The sequence below is a fragment of the Geotrypetes seraphini genome, chromosome 14, assembly GCF_902459505.1.
Source record: "Geotrypetes seraphini chromosome 14, aGeoSer1.1, whole genome shotgun sequence".
In the NCBI taxonomy this organism is placed as follows: domain Eukaryota; kingdom Metazoa; phylum Chordata; class Amphibia; order Gymnophiona; family Dermophiidae; genus Geotrypetes; species Geotrypetes seraphini.
In genome coordinates, this window is record NC_047097.1 from 203,719 (window position 1) to 221,041 (window position 17,323).

General features: G+C 46.4%; 1 protein-coding gene across 1 annotated transcript in view; it reads right to left on the reverse strand.

The window, feature by feature from the left end:
• Positions 1-17,323, reverse strand: part of RNF20 (ring finger protein 20) — a 170,989-nt gene that overhangs the window by 135,014 nt on the left and 18,652 nt on the right. The window contains exon 3 of the mRNA XM_033919511.1: positions 8,294-8,461. Within this exon, the coding sequence (XP_033775402.1) occupies positions 8,294-8,461 (168 nt within the window). The remainder of the gene's footprint in view (positions 1-8,293; positions 8,462-17,323) is intronic.

The following is a 17,323-nucleotide window of genomic DNA, read 5'->3' on the forward strand; positions in this document are numbered from 1 at the left end:
CCATCTTCGGATCAGACCTTCGGTCCATCAAGTCCGGCGATCCGCACACGTGGAGGCCCTGCCAGGTGTACACCTGGCGTAATTTATAGTCCACCATATCTTTATATGCCTCTCTTAAGGAGATATGCATCTAGTTTGCTCTTGAAGCCTAGAATGGTCAATTCCGCAATAATCTCCTCTGGGAGGGCATTCCAGGTGTCAACCACTCTCTGAGTGAAGCAGAACTTCCTGACATTAGTCCTGAACCTGTCCCCCCTTAGCTTCATTACATGTCCTCTAGTCCGTGTCAAATTGGACAATGTAAATAATCTTCTCTGCTCTATTTTGTCGATTCCTTTCAGTATTTTGAAGGTCTCGATCATATCCCCACGCAGTCTCCTTTTCTCAAAGGAGAACAATCCTAGTGTTATAAGTCTATCCTCGTATTCCAGTTTCTCCATACCCTTCACCAGTTTTGTTGCTCATCTCTGCACCCTCTCCAGCAGTTTTATATCCTTCTTTAGGTAGGGAGACCAATGTTGGACACAGTATTCCAAGTGTGGTCTGACCATTGCCCTATAAAGCGGCATTATAACTTTCTCCGATCTACTCGAGATTCCTTTCTTTATCATGCCCAACATTCTATTTGCCTTCTTTGCCGCTGCCGCGCATTGTGCCGACGGCTTCAGGGTCCTATCTATCAGTACACCCAGGTCCTTTTCTTGTTCACTCTTCCCCAGAGTTGCACCTGACATTGTATACTCGTATTCCTTATTCTTATTGCCTAAATGCATTACCTTGCATTTCTCCACATTGAACTTCATCTGCCATTTCTCCGCCCATGTTTCTAACCGACACAAGTCGCTCTGGAGTTCCTCTCTATCCTCCTGCGATCTGATTGCCCGGCATAGTTTTGTATCGTCTGCAAACTTGATGATCTCACTGGATGTTCCTTCCTCCAGGTCATTGATATAAATATTAAAAAGGATCGGCCCAAGTACCGAGCCCTGGGGTACACCACTAGTCACTTTCTCCCAGTCGGAGAACTTCCCATTTATGCCCACTCTCTGCTTTCGGTTTTCCAGCCATTTGCCTATCCATCTTTGTATATCTCCCTCTATGCCATGGCTTTGTAGTTTCCTGAGAAGTCTTTCGTGTGGAACTTTGTCGAACGCTTTCTGGAAGTCCAAGTATATTATGTCCACCGGCTTCCCACTATCAATTTGCTCGTTCACGGTCTCAAAAAATTGGAGTAAATTCGTCAAACATGATTTCCCTTTCCTGAATCCATGTTGACTGGGTTTCATCAAGTCATGTGCGTCCAAGTGCCGGACTATGCTATCCTTGATCAGTGCTTCAACCATCTTGCCGGGGACAGACGTAAGACTCACAGGCCTATAGTTGCCCGGTTCCCCTCTCGATCCTTTTTTGAAAATTGGCGTGACGTTCGCTATCCTCCAGTCGTCCGGTATCTGTCCAGTTCTGATTGTCAGGTTTGCAAGTTTTTGCAATAACTCTCCGATTTCAACCTTCAATTCCTTTAAGACTCTCGGGTGAATTCCATCTGGTCCAGGGGATTTGTCACTTTTAAGTTTGTCGATCTGATAATATATCTGGTCTAAGTCCACTTCAAATGTGGTGAGGCTGTCTTCTATTTCTCCTGCAAACACTTTCTCCGCTTCAGGTATTGTTGAGGTGTCCTCCTTCGTAAAGACGGACGCAAAGAAGGAATTTAGTTTGTCTGCGATTTGTTTATCTTTCCCGGGGTTTATCCCCCAGGAGCATCGTTTGGCTATCTTTGTGGTGACCCTAGCGAGGGTAGCTTTAGCTGGTTGTTGGCGCTCTGCTAAAATACCGGAGTGGGGTCAGTTACTTAATCGTTTGGATACTATTAAATTGATGTGTAAATTGACTGCAATGCGCCGGATGCGCATGGAACCCTATCGAAAAGTCTGGTCTGGTTATGTCACTTGGCGGACTTCCTCACTCCACATGAGGCTAGATTTGGGTTAGGGGGAGAGGGTTTGAGGTGGGGTTGGGGCTTTGAGTGGGGAGGGAGTTTGGGGGGTGGGTTGTTTTAATCTGGGAAGGGTATTAGTAGTGTTCATGATTCCTTCATTTGCGTGATGATTCATGTTTATAGCTAGATGGTCTGTGTCTATGAGAGGTGTCATGACTAATGATCGTATTTGACTGTTGCTGTTTTCTTTGTGTTCTACATTGTCTTTTATGCTTAAAACTTTAACAAACATTTATGGGGGGGAAAAAAAGAAAAAGACACCCAGATACTCCAAGAACTGGGTCGGCATCAAATGGCTCTTCCGGTAATTCACAATCTAGCCCAGGTCTTCCAGAACTTGGAGAACCTAATTCACAGTCTTCTGACCCTCGGGAAATGAAGGAGTTCTGATCAGGCAGTCGTCCAAGTAGGGATGGACCTTTAAACCCATCTTGCACAGGTAAGCTGCCACTACCACCATCATCTTGGTGAAAGTGCGAGGAGCAATCACCAGGTCAAAAAGAAGAACTGAAAATTGATAATGATTTTCCAACATATGAAATCTGAGCAACTTTCTGTGGTCCGGGAAGATGGGAACATGCAAGTCAGACCTAAGTCAGATATAGAGAGGATAGGAACTCCCCTGGGGCAACTGCTGCTATGACTGACCGAAACGTCTCCATGTGGAAGCACGGCACTCAGAATGTAGCGCTTTATGTATGTAAGGTCCAATCGTCCGAGCCTCTCTTTGGTATGATGAAGTATATGGAGTCTTCCAGTAGGACTGGCTCTATAGCCTGAATTTCTAACAGTCGCTGGACCTCAGCTTGCACCTCGACAGCCTTTTCTGGGCATCCCGCCAGAGAGTCCACAAACCGATTTATCAGAAGTTGGGCAAAAATGCAGCCAGTAGCCGAACTGGATTATGTCCAAGACCCACCAGTTGGATGACATTCGGATCTAAGCCTGCAGGAACACTGACAAGTCTTCCTCCTATATACAGCGGGGCATCCCCCGACCTGCTGTCATTCTGACTTTTTGGCTGGGGGAGCCGCTCAGGAAATGGAGAACTGGTTACATCTGGGTCCCGAGAATCTCTGCATGTAGCCCTGGGCAGTTCTCTGCAACATGGAACTGGAATACTGTCAATAATGCCTGGAGCCATGAAAATTAGACCTTTTGAAGCCCCTAGAGGGTCTGGATCTGCTGTCAGGCAAGGTCTTTGGGTACCTGTCCACCACAGAATTCATAAGATCATCCAGGCCATTGCCAAACAACAACTGCCCCTTAAAGTGCACAGTCTAGATAAACAAGAGCAAGTGACAAAGAGCGCCACTGAGGCTGCCTTGACTCCCAGAGCCGCTGCCTCAAAAAGCCTCTTGAGAATGACATCTGGTCGGAGGTCCTGCCTTCACTCGGAAGGGATGTGCGCTTGGTAACTTGAGCCATCAGGGAATCCACTCTAGGCTGACTGAAAAGTTGCTGACACTCTTGTGCCATAGGATACAAATGGGACATGGCTCTCACTACTTTGAGAGCCCTCTCCGGAGCATCTCACTGCTCTCAGAAGAGGATGTTAACATCCAGATGCCAGGGAAACCCTACAGACTGAGCTCTCACTCCACACATGAAACAAGAGGAGGTAGAAGGGGCTGGCTGCGTGCCCAAATGCAACTCATGCAGGGATTATGAAACAAGATCTGGCGAGGCTGCAGAATTAAAGAAGCGAAGAACCAAAGGATCATCCCTCGGTTCAGCATATGTACCCAGGTCCCCAGCCATGAAAGAACATCCCCCAAATATAAGGGATCTGCAAAATGGTTATCATCATCAGTATCTGCATAAGCAGGGTCTCCCAAATCAGGAACAATGACAGACTGTGAAGACGACATGCCCTGTGAGACAGAGCCACTGGGAGACGAGCCCGAAGCGCAGCTAGACTGCACAGGCAAAGCATAACTCTTATAATGTCTCCTCCTTGCCCTCTCCATTATTTTATTTTCTATCTCGATGTATTTTTTTACTACCTCTTGTTCCTTCCTTCTTCCCCCTTGTAATCATCTCTTTTTTTGTAAATTTTAATTGCTTATACTGTATTTTTGTTCGAATGCTTTTTATTAATTGTAAACCATCTAGATACTTTTTTGAAAGCCAGTATATCAAAGAAATAATAAACTTGGAAACTTGAATAATAAGCATTCTACAAAAATTTCATTAAGTCTGACAAAGCCTCCGGACCATGGAGCATAGTCTCACCCCCAGATGACTTAACCTTGTGTTTCTTGGGCTGCGGGGCATCCACATCCTGTTGCGCAGGTTAGAAACATAGAAACATAGAAATTGATGGCAGAAAAGGGCCATGGCCCATCAAGTCTGCCCATACCAATGACCCACTCCATGACTTTTACTCCCCTAGAGATCCCACGTGAATATCCCATTTTCTCTTAAAATCTGACATGCTGTTGGCCTCAATCACTTGCTGAGGTAGCTCGTTCCAATGATCGACCACCCTTTCGGTGAAGAAGTACTTCCTGGCATCACCATGAAATTTCCCTCCCTTGACTTTCAGCGAGTGCCCTCTGGTGACCGAGGGCCCTGTAAGACAGAAGATATCATCTTTCACCTCTATACGTCCCGTAATATACTTAAAGGTCTCAATCATGTCTCCCCTCTCTCTTCGTTCCTCCAGTGAGTACATCCGCAGTTTTTTTAGCCTTTCTTCATATGTGAGATCCCTGAGCCCCAAGACCATCCTGGTAGCCATTTGCTGAACCGACTCAATTCTCAGCACATCTTTCCGGTAGTGTGGTCTCCAGAATTGAACACAATACTCCAGATGAGGTCTTACCATGGATCTGTACAGCGGCATTATGACTTCAGGTTTTCTGCTGACAAAACCCCTAAGGATGCAGTCCATCATTTGTCTTGCCTTGGACGAAGCCTTCTCCACTTGATTGGCAGCCTTCATATCATCACTGATGATCACTCCTAGATCACGTTCCACCATGGTCCTGGTCAAGGTTTCACCATTTAGTGTGTAAGTTCTGTGTGGATTTTTTTTTACCTAGGTGCATCACTTTACCTTGGTAGTTTTCCTTAGGCTATGTTTGAAGCTACATACATAGTAACATAGTAACATAGTAGATGACGGCAGATAAAGACCCGAATGGTCCATCCAGTCTGCCCAACCTGATTCAATTTAAATTTTTATTTTTTTTTTATTTTTTTTTTTTTTTCTTCTTAGCTATTTCTGGGCGAGAATCCAAAGCTTTACCCGGTACTGTGCTTGAGTTCCAACTGCCAAAATCTCTGTTAAGACTTACTCCAGCCCATCTACACCCTCCCAGCCATTGAAGCCCTCCCCAGCCCATCCTCCACCAAACGGCCATATACAGACACAGACCGTGCAAGTCTGCCCAGTAACTGGCCTAGTTCAATATTTAATATTATTTTCTGATTCTAAATCTTCTGTGTTCATCCCACGCTTCTTTGAACTCAGTCACAGTTTTACTCTCCACCACCTCTCTCGGGAGCGCATTCCAGGCATCCACCACCCTCTCCGTAAAGTAGAATTTCCTAACATTGCCCCTGAATCTACCACCCCTCAACCTCAAATTATGTCCTCTGGTTTTACCATTTTCCTTTCTCTGGAAAAGATTTTGTTCTACGTTAATACCCTTTAAGTATTTGAACGTCTGAATCATATCTCCCCTGTCTCTCCTTTCCTCTAGGGTATACATATTCAGGTCTTCCAGTCTCTCCTCATACGTCTTCTGGCGCAAGCCTCCTATCATTTTCGTCGCCCTCCTCTGGACCGCCTCAAGTCTTCTTATGTCTTTCGCCAGATACGGTCTCCAAAACTGAACACAATACTCCAAGTGGGGCCTCACCAATGACCTGTACAGGGGCATCAACACCTTCTTCCTTCTACTGACTACGCCTCTCTTTATACAGCCCAGAATCCTTCTGGCAGCAGCCACTGCCTTATCACACTGTTTTTTCGCCTTTAGATCTTCGGACACTATCACCCCAAGGTCCCTCTCTCCGTCCGTGCATATCAGCTTCTCTCCTCCCAGCATATACGGTTCCTTCCTATTATTAATCCCCAAATGCATTACTCTGCATTTCTTTGCATTGAATTTTAGTTGCCAGGCATTAGACCATTCCTCTAACTTTTGCAGATCCTTTTTCATATTATCCACTCCCTCTTCGGTGTCTACTCTGTTACAAATCTTGGTATCATCTGCAAAAAGGCACACTTTTCCTTCTAGCCCTTCAGCAATGTCACTTACATACATATTGAACAGGATTGGCCCCAGCACCGAACCCTGAGGGACTCCACTAGTCACCTTTCCTTCCTTCGAGCGACTTCCATTAACCACCACCCTCTGGCGTCTGTCCGATAGCCAGTTTCTGACCCAGTTCACCACTTTGGGTCCTAACTTCAGCCCTTCAAGTTTGTTCAACAGCCTCCTATGAGGAACTGTATCAAAGGCTTTGCTGAAATCCAAGTAAATTACATCTAGCATATGTCCTTGATCCAGCTCTCTGGTCACCCAATCAAAAGAGCTGGATCAAGGACATATGCTAGATGTAATTTACTTGGATTTCAGCAAAGCCTTTGATACAGTTCCTCATAGGAGGCTGTATCAAAGGCTTTGCTGAAATCCAAGCCAGACCCTGTTTGGTTTTCCTTCTCTGAAATAGTGCAAGGCCATTTTATGTTTGAGAAGATGTGTTCTTATCTTGTTGTGAAGTGACTTCAATTGTTTTCATAAGCTGTATTTGCAAGCAGCTTTAGATAACAAAAAGTGTCTGCGATGCAGATCTCCCTGTGGACTTCAGCCTTTAGATAGAAAGATGCTTGTTATTTCTTTAAAGTTTCATGTGACCTGTGTCCATATATGGTTTGTATTTACGTCACATGCTGACGACATTGACTCATATAAAATGATATAAAAGAGTGGTAAAGCTGACAATAAACTGGACATGTTTGGGAGAAATTCTAAGATATGTCCCCAGATGCATCTGTCTTGCAAATGACAGAGAGAGAATATGGGGCAGTAATTGGGACTTAATCCTTTTCAACCGGGCCCTGGAAATAGAAAAGGCTGTCCTTTCTGTCACCTGCTTAGTCAGGAGAGAACATAAGAACATAAGATTTGCCGCTGCTGGGTTAAAGACCAGTGTCCTATTTGAGTCTAGCCTTACCTGCCTGCGTATGTTCTGTTCTAGTAGGAACTTATCCAACCTTTTCTTGAGAGAGGCTAAGCTCAGTGCTCCCGCCTCACCTGACTGTGCCATGCAGCATGTGGCGCAAGGACACTCTTGAGTTGCAAATTTTGCACAATCCTGACATGAATTTGTTGCATCAGAGCTCAAGGACTCCATCCCAACAAGATTTGAGGCAAAAATTGCAGTTTAGGAAGAGCAGGGAACTTTTGAAAAAAGATTGCTAAAATCCAAGATGGTCCCTGCTAAGATTTTCGACCAAAAATCACGATTTAAACCCACTTAATTTTAGAATTTTTTAAGTGGGGGAACATGCAGGAACCTTCAAATCTGCAAATTTCATAACACCCCCCCCCCCCCCCCCGATTCACCTCACAGGCTGTAACAGCCTTACTCACTGTGACCTGTGCAGGAAACATGATGCAGCCTGCCTCAGCTCTTAACAGTAGTAGGATAGAGAAGAATTACTGCCTCAAATTGGGAAAGCCTCTTCGATGTCGATCTTCGGGCTACTGGTCAGATACCCCCACCCCACCGATGGATGTGCACTCAGAAGTGGGGTGGGGAAGGCAAAAAAATGTAGCTGGCATCCTGCGAGACACCGCTGAGCCTCCGCTCAAACACCTGTGAGACACTGCTGACTCTCCGCTCAAACATCTGCTTGGCAGTGGATAAGGAAAAGTGGGAAGGGCCCCAAGCTCCAAAGTTACTTATGCAGGCTGGCTAACAGGTACCACCAGGGACTGGCCTGTCAGCTGCAGACCATAGTCTGCTACTTCTCTCCGCAGACAGAGCTAAATGGGAAAGCTCTGAGCACTGAAGTACTGAGAAACTGAAAAACACCGAAGAAAATAAGAAAACAAAGAGCAGAACAAAAACAAATGTTCCAGTTTGCATGCTGAATGGAAAAACTGCAGATGGCAGCAGAGCTCCCTGTGAAGTAGAGGAGAGTCAGAGAAAAAATCCAGAACGGATTCCTTCTGCAGATGGCTCGCGGCCATTGGGAGAGAACCCGCATATCTAGAATAACTCACCTATTGCACTGTAACAAGCATTAAGGTGGGTTAAACAGACTGGTCAGACCTGGCTCCAGTAGCGGTTGATGATGAGTAATGAGGCATCATCTGTGGCCTGCCGGCGCTCTAGCTTTTCAATATGTTCCCGCAGCTCATCCTCAATGGCCTGCCGCTGATCCAGCATCTCTGCCAGCTTCCGGTTTCTTGCCTGCAGAGTTTTGATATCTAGTTCCTCCTGTCAAGGGAATAGGTAAGCAAGGTATTAATGTACAATGCCTTGGGGGAATCTCTCCATTAAAGGTGGATGGATAGATAGATAGATAGATAAACATAGCAAATGACAGAGAGGTCCATTCATTCTGCCCAACAGTCACATTCATAATTAAGGCAAAATTGGACCATTCTACTTGCTAAGTTCTCTTTTTTCAATTTAATTTATCAGAGCTGAAAAAACACAGTTACTTACCGTAATAGGTGTTATCCAGAGACAGCTGGCAGATATTCTCACATATGGGCAACATCATCCACACAGCCTGGTACAGACAGCATGAAAAATGTACTGTCACTAAGTTTTAAGAAACTTCGTGACTGCCCGCACCACACACACGCAGAGTGCCTTCCTACCTGATGCTCGCTCATGGTACCTCAGTTCCATAAACAAGCTAAGAAGCCAACCAGGGGAGGTGAGTGGGTTGTGAAAATATCTGCCTGCTGTCTCCGGATAACACCTGTTACGGTAAGTAACTGTGCTTTATCCTAGAACAAGCAGGCAGAATGTTCAAGTTTATTAAAATTTTGATTAATTGCCTATCGTAATTTCTAGGCTTTGTGCAATAAAAACAGGGGTGCATGTAAAGCATAGTTACTTACCGTAATAGGTGTTATCCAGGGACAGCAGGCAGCTATTCTCACATATGGGTGATGTCATCGACGGAGCCCGGATGCGGAAGCCTCGCAAGCAGACTTGCTTGTAGAAACTAGAAGTTTCGAGTCGACCGCACAGCGCATGCATGAGTGCCTTCCCGAACAGCACAGGGTGAGTCTCCTCAGTTCAGATAGCTAGCAGAGAAGCCAACCAGGGGAGGTGGGTGGGTTGTGAGAATAACTCCCTGCTGTCCCTGGATAACACCTGTTACGGTAAGTAACTGTGCTTTATCCCAGGACAAGCAGGCAGCCTCTTCTCACATATGGGTGGCCTCCAAGCTAACCAAAATGGGATGATGGGAGTGTTGGCTATTTAAGAGAATAAATTTTGTAATACTGTTTGGCCAATCTGTCCATCCTGTTTGGAGAAAGTATCCAGACAATAGTGAGAAGTGAAAGTATGAACCGAGGACCAAGTAGCAGCTTTGCAAATTTTCTCAATGGGAGTAGATCTGAGGAAAGCTACGGAAGCTGCCATTGCTCTGACTTTATGGGCTGTGACTCTACTGTGGAGGGGCAATCCAGCCTGGGCATAACAGAATGAGATACAAGCAGCCATCCAATTGGAGATGGTATGCTTAAAGATAGGATGCCCCAACTTGTCTGGATCAAAGGAGACAAAAAGTTGAGGAGCAGTTCTGGGTGGTTTGGTGCATTCCAAATAGAAGGCCAAAGCAAGTTTACAGTCCAGAGTATGAAGAGCTACTTCTCCAGGATGAGAATGAGGTTTCGGAACGAACACTGGAAGAACAATAGATTGATTGAGATGAAATTCCGATACCACTTTAGGAAGGAATTTTGGATGAGTACGGAGGACCACCTTATCATGATAAAATACCGTGAAAGGTGGATCAGCGACTAAAGCTCACTGATTCATCGAGCACAAGTGAGGGCAATGAGGAATACCACTTTCCAAGTGAGATATTTCAAATGAGCCTTGTCAATTGGTTCAAATGGAGGCTTCATCAGTTGAGCAAGGACAATATTGAGGTCCCAAACCACAGGAGGCGGTTTGAGAGGAGGTATGACATTGAAAAGTCCTTTCATGAATCTAGAAACCACCGGATGAGCAGAGAGAGGTTTCCCTTCGATAGGCTGATGGAATGCAGCAATTGCACTAAGATGGACTCGGATCGATGTAGACTTGAGGCCAGAAGTCGATAAGTGCAAAAGGTAATCCAAAACAGAAGATAAGAAGGAATGTTGGGGCTCCTTATGAGAAAAACACCACGTAGAAAATCTAGTCCATTTTTGGTGATAGCATTGTCTAGTGGTAGGTTTCCTAGAAGCCTCTAAAATGTCTCTGACAGGTTGAGAAAACTGCAGAGGAGTCATGTTGAGAGGTACCAAGCTGTCAGGTATTGAGACTGCAGGTTGGGATGAAGCAGAGATCCTTGACTCTGTGTAAGCAGAGATGGAAAGACTGGTAGAAGGTAGGGCTTCCTGTTGCTGAGTTGAAGTAGAAAGGAGTACCAAGGTTGCCTTGGCCACCGAGGAGCAATCAGAATCATGGTGGCATCGTCGTTCTTTAACTTGACAAGAGTCTTGAGAATGAGAGGAAATGGAGAGAATGCATATAGGAAGAGATTCGTCCATTCCAGAAGAAAAGCATCTGCCTCGAGACGATGAGGAAAGTATATCCTGGAGCAGAACTGAGGCAGTTTGTAGTTGTGGGGAGCTGCAAAGAGGTCTATCTGAGGTGTTCCCCACTGTGAAAAAATGTGAAGAGGCGAGGAATGGAGTGTCCATTCGTGAGGTTGCAGAAGACGACTCAAGTTGTCCGCCAAGCAATTCTTCGCTGGATATAGACAGCTTTGAGGAAGGTGTTGTGGCGGATTGCCCAGTCCCAAACCTTCAGAGCTTCTTGACAAAGGGAGGCAGATCCCGTCCCTCCGTGTTTGTTGATATAATACATGGCGACTTGGTTGTCAGTCCGAATGAGGACTACCTGATCGTGAAGAAGATGTTGGAAAGTGTTGAGAGCCTTGAGGATCACTCTGAGTTCCAATAGATTGATATGACACTGACGATCCGTACTGGTCCAGTGGCCTTGGGTACGGAGACCATTGAGATGAGCGCCCCAAGCATAGGTCGAAGAATCTGTTGTGAGGACCTTCTGATGGTGAAGCGTTTGAAAAAGCAAGCCTCTGAAGAGATTAGAAGAGAACATCCACCAACGGAGAAACTGCTTCAATGAAGGAGTGACTGTTGTGTCAAGAAAGAGGGTCGCAAACTTGCATCCATTGAGATGCCAGGGTCCACTGAGGAATTCTGAGGTGAAGTCTGGCAAAAGGAGTCACATGTACTGTGGAGGCAATGTGACCCAGAAGTACTAAAATGTGTCTCGCTGAGATGGAAGAGCGGGAAGACACTATATGACAGAGTTGAAGAAGAGCTTCCAGACGTTGTTGCGGAAGGAATGCTCTGAGTTTTATAGTATCCAGAACAGCTCCGATGAATTGTAGATTCTGTGAGGGCTGGAGATGGGATTTGAGAAAGTTGATTTCGAATCCCAAACTTTGTAGGAACCAGGTAGTCCGTTGGGTCTCTACAATAACCCCCTGAGATGTTGAATCTTTGATGAGCCAGTCATCAAGGTAAGGAAATACCTGATGACCATGGTTCCTTAGAGCAGTGTTTTTCAACCTTTTTTGGGCAAAGGCACACTTGTTTCATGAAAAAAATCACGAGGCACACCACCATTAGAAAATGTAAAAAAATTTAACTCTGTGCCTATATTGACTATATATAAAGTAATTCTCTTGAATAGGAATCAAATAAACACAAAGAAAGTATTTTATAATTACTTTATTATGAAATATTAAGTAAACAGAATAGTGAAAAATTATAAAATACTTTATTCAGTGCGAAACCTGGGCCTGTTTAGCTGAACACAAAGCTGATATTCTGGCTGGAATCGAAGAAAGACACACACGTAGCTCTTCGTCAACAGCCGTTCCCTTCACCGCCCCGTCACCGTCACCGCCATCCCTTTCACCGCCACTGCCATCCCATCCACCGCCCCCGCTGCATCCATATAAGCCTTAGTACTGTAATATTTAGCTTATTCCTTTCTTATCAATCAAAGTTCCTGCTGCTGAACTAGAGAAAGAGATGTTCAGCTGGCAGGGCTTTGTTTATAAATTTTTATCAACACAACTAATATACTATTTTATCCTAAAGCAAAAAATAAATAAATAAATATAATTTTTTTTTTCTACCTTTGTTGTCTGGTTTCTGCTTTCCACATCTTCTCATTCAATTCCTTCCATCCACTGTGTGTCTTCTCTCTACGTCTTCCATTTGCTGTTACTGTGCCTCTCCCTTCACCCCCCCCCAATTGGTCTAGCACCCATCTTCTTCCCTCCGCTCCCCCATAGTCTGGCATCTGTCTTCTTCCCACTCTGTCTTCCACATTTCCCTTCGGGGTCTGTTCCTCTCCACCCTCCTTCAATGTCTGTCCTATTCCTTTCCACCACCACCCTTCCCTCCCTCCTTTACCATCTGTTCCTTTCTACTACCCTTCAGCTTCTCTCACGTGGCTTATCTATCTACCTTCCTCCCTCTTATTTTCATGGCACGTTACAATGTAATTTGTGCAAGCCACTGGAGCCTGCGAGCTCGGTCCCTGTCCCATCCCCACAAACCATCTCGCTTCTGTGCTCCTATTTTCTCCATTTCTAATATCTCCCCTATGTATCTGTCATTGCCCCCCCCCCCCGTGTCCATATACCATCCCCATGGCATATCCCCTTTATGTCTCTGTCCCTATGCCCCATGCACATAATTTCCCCTCTTTCTGTTACCTTCCTGTGTCCAGATTTCCCCTATCTTCCTCTTCCATACCAGTGTGTCTCTTCTTTTCAACCCCATCTAACTTTTTTCCCTCTTTCTTCCCCCCCCTGCTTCTAGCATCTGGCTCACCTGCCTGTCCTTCCCTTTCTTTCCTGCTGTGGGTTTTTCTTTCCGTCTTCATCCCATTGGCCCAGAATCCTTTTCCCTTTCACTCCCTCCTTCCAATTTGAGCCGGGAACACGAGCGATCGCACGGTCCCCGCAGCCACCACTCGCCTGCCCAATCGATCCTACTGTTTAGCCAGCTCTCTCCCTTCGCCTCACCTTAGTTTGTAGGTTTTGTTTTTCAGCGACATGCACGCTTTCCCAAAGAGCCGCGCACGCGCGGCTGCTCAGTGTTCAATCTTCTGCTCTGCTGCAACTTCCTGTTTCCGGTTGCGTCAGAGCAGAAGATCGAAACTGAACAGCAGCGGGGACCGGGGGAGTCTCATGGGAGCGCGTGCGGGACCTGGCCTGAGGCCTAATCAGTGTCTGCACCGTACGGCACACCAGGCAACATCTCGCGGCACACTAGTTGAAAAACACTGCCTTAGAGCTGCTGCTACCACAACCAAGCACTTGGTGAACACTTTGAGAGAGGAAGCCAGGCCAAAGGGCAGCACTCTGTATTGATAATGCAGATTCCCCACCCGAAAAGCACAGTTACTTACCGTAACAGGTGTTATCCAGGGACAGCAGGCAGATATTCTCTACATGTGGGTGACGTCACCGATGGAGCCCCCTAGCGGACGTTTTCGCAACAGACTTGCTCGAAGACCTTCAGGCTTGTGATTGGCCCGCGCATGCGCACGTTCCCTTCTGTCCTGCCTAGGGCATGCGTCTCCTCAGCATGTCCTCAGTTCAGATAACTAGCAAAGAAGCCAACTATGGGGAGGCAGGTAGGTTGCAAGAATATCTGCCTGCTGTCCCTGGATAACACCTGTTACGGTAAGTAACTGTGCTTTATCCCAGGACAAGCAGGCAGCATATTCTCTACATGTGGGAGACCTCCAAGCTAAACAGAATGGGATGGAGGGAGAGTTGGCAATTCAGGAGAACAGATTTCGCAACACCGACTGGCCAAAATGGCCATCACACCTGGAGAAAGCATCCAGACAGTAATGCGAGGTGAATGTATGAACCATATGGCAGCTTTAGATTTCCTCGATGGGAGTCGAGCAGAGAAAAGCAACAGACGCCGCCATCGCTCTGACCTTGTGGCCCATGACTCGACCCGGCTGGGAGAGACCAGCCGGAGCGTAACAGAAAGAGATACAAGCAGCCAACCAGTTAGAAATGGTCCGCTTAGAAACCGAGCGACCCAAGTCATTGGGAACGAAAGAGAGAAACAGCTGGGGAGCAGAACGATGAGGAGTGATGCACTTCAAGTAGAAGGCCAGCGCACGTTTACAATCAAGAGAATGTAGAGCCACTTCTCCAGGGTGAGAATGGGGCTTCGGAAAAAAACACAGGAAGAACAATGGATTGGTTGATGTGAAAATCAGAAACAATCTTAGGCAAGAACTTAAGATGGGTACGGAGGACCAGCTTATCACGATGGAAGACAGTGAAAGGTGGGTCCGCCACCAAGGCTTGAAGCTCACTGACCCGACGGGCAGAAGTGAGAGCAATAAGAAACACAACCTTTCAAGTGAGCCCGCGCTAGCAGCTCGAACGGGGGTTTCATCAATTGAGCAAGGACCACGTTAAGATCCCAAACCACCAGAGGAGGTTTAAGGGGCGGATGAAATATCTAGGCAGTTGACCCGTACAACTCTTTCTCCTCAATAACTGATCCCTTAAACTGTTAATCGTTAACTTCCACCCTGTTAAGTTCAATCTATTTGTACCTTTCTTTTAATCTTTGTAAACTGCATAGAACTTCACAGTCCTACGGTATATAAGCTGTTGTTGTTATTATTATTGTTATTATTATGAACGTGGAAAAGGCTTTTCATGAAGCGGGAAACCACAGGATGAACAGAGATAGGCTTTCTGTCTATTTGCTGATGAAAAGCAGCAATGGCACTAAGGTGGACTTGAACCGAAGAGGACTTGAGCCCAGCGCCAGACAAGTGCAACAGATAATCCTGGACAGCCGATAAGGAAGCAGACAGCGGCTCCTGCTGCCGAGTAGCACACCAGGAAGAAAAGCGGGTCCACTTCTGATGGTAACATTGGCAAGTGGACTCCTTCAGAGATGCTTCCAGGACAGGCTGGGAGAACTGGAACGAGGGCATTAAGTCTTGAGGAATCAAGCCATTAAATGCAGAGACTGGAGGTTGGGTTGGAGCAGAGAACCCTGACTCTGCGTAAGCAGAGAAGGAAAGACAGGCAGAGGAAGAGGCTCCCTGTAACTGAGTTGCAGCAGAAGGGAGAACCACAGCTGTCGGGGCCACCGAGGAGCTATCAGAATCATGGTGGCATGCGAAGACCTGAGCTTGACGAGAGTCTTCAGAATCAAGAGGGAATGGAGGGAACGCATACAGGAACTCGTTCGTCCAATCCAGAAGGAAGGCATCCGCCTTGATCCTGAGAGGGGTGTAAACCCTGGAGCAGAAGCGGGGCAACTTGTGATTGAGGGGGGGACGCGAACAGATCAACATCCGGAGTCCTCCAACGAGCAAAAACCTGACACAGGGTCACGGAGAGGAGGGACCACTCGTGAGACTGCAAAAGATGACTCAACTTGTTTGCCAGCTGGTTTCGCAGCTCGAATGAATATGTTGCGGCAGATGGCCCAATCCAAAAGCCGCATTGCCTCCTGGCACAGGGACATAGACCCCGTGCCCCACTGTTTGTTGATATAATACATGGCGACCTGGTTGTCCGTGCAAACTAGCACCACCCGATCGCGAAGCAGGTGACAAAAGGTTTTCAGAGCAAGGAAAATTGCTCGAAGCTCCAGAAGATTGATGTGACAAAGGAGGTCGACACGGGACCAAAGACCCTGGGTGCACAGACCATCCATATGAGCCCCCCAAGCATAGGTCGACGACTCCGTCATGATGACCTTTTGAGGAGAAGGAGCATGGAACAGAAAACCTCTGGAGAGATTGGAAGAGAGCATCCACCAACGGAGAGACCTCCTCAACGAAGGAGTCACGACAATGCGGCGAGAGAGAGAATCCCGATCCTGGGTCCATTGGGACGCCAGAGTCCATTGAGGAAAACGGAGGTGGAGGAAGTGATGTCACCCGCCCGAATGGCAGCTTGATCCTCAAGCTCCGATGGGGGCTTGTAATAATTAAGCTTAAACGGCTTCTCAAAATATTGACACTGCTCCCTCAATACCAACATTGACAAGAGAAAACTTCGTCTACTGAAAAACTGGCCGCAGTGATTTGGGAGGAGGCTGGAGACCGGTGAGTGGATCGGGGCATCCTTGGGCGAAGATCGATTGTGTGCTGCCGCACTATCGGGCTGTCTCCCCTCAGAGAGTTGTGGCTGGGAACATCTGCAGATTGAGACTGGCTGCGGCGTTTTGGAACTGTACCCATTCGGGGAGCCGATGTAGGGAGCTTCCGTGGGTTGTAAGCAGCTGCGGTTTGCTGTGCTCTGGAGTTGTTTTCCCCCGGAGAGTTGAGCATGACTACGCAACCAGAGGCGGAGACAACAGATGAAATATAGCCCTACCGGCATTACCCGAGGCCGCGCGCCAGAATGAAAGTCGGTTGACCGTATCAGTAATCGAGCAGAGAGTGAAGACAATAGATGAGGTACCGGCGCTATTTATTAGTTAATAACTAGCTGCTTTGAGATAGGGGGGAGCAATGTAAAATATACATACCACCAGCAGCCCAGCAGAGGAATGCTTTGGAAATAAAGCATTAGAAGAGAGATCTAAACCTGCTTTAATAGATGAATTATGGCAGTGAATGTATTCATAAATGCTTATGACTGCCAGGTGACCGGTGGCAACTGGTGGAATGGAATTGGAGGAGAAAGAGATGATATTTAGAGATTTCATTGTCTCTGGAACATTGGCTCTCTATTAATAGACCTCCCCAGTAAATTGTGAGATACTATATAAGCGGACTAGAACTCCTGAATGAAAGAGTAAGAATAATTGGAATATATGGCGAACCGTTATAAGTTGGACAAGTTTCGATTTAATGATACAACAAGTAGTAAATAAACGACGAAAATATCGGTGTCTCCAGTAGTAGATTCTAAGATGATGTCTCCAAGTCAGCTTCAGCTATCACCAGTAATAACTGAATCAGAAAATAACGCTATAGCTTTGAAAAAGATTTTGGAAGCTGGATTTCAGGACTTAAAGTTGGAAATAAAAGGAGTGAGAGAAGATCTTAAAATAGCTCTTACTGAAATTAGAGCAG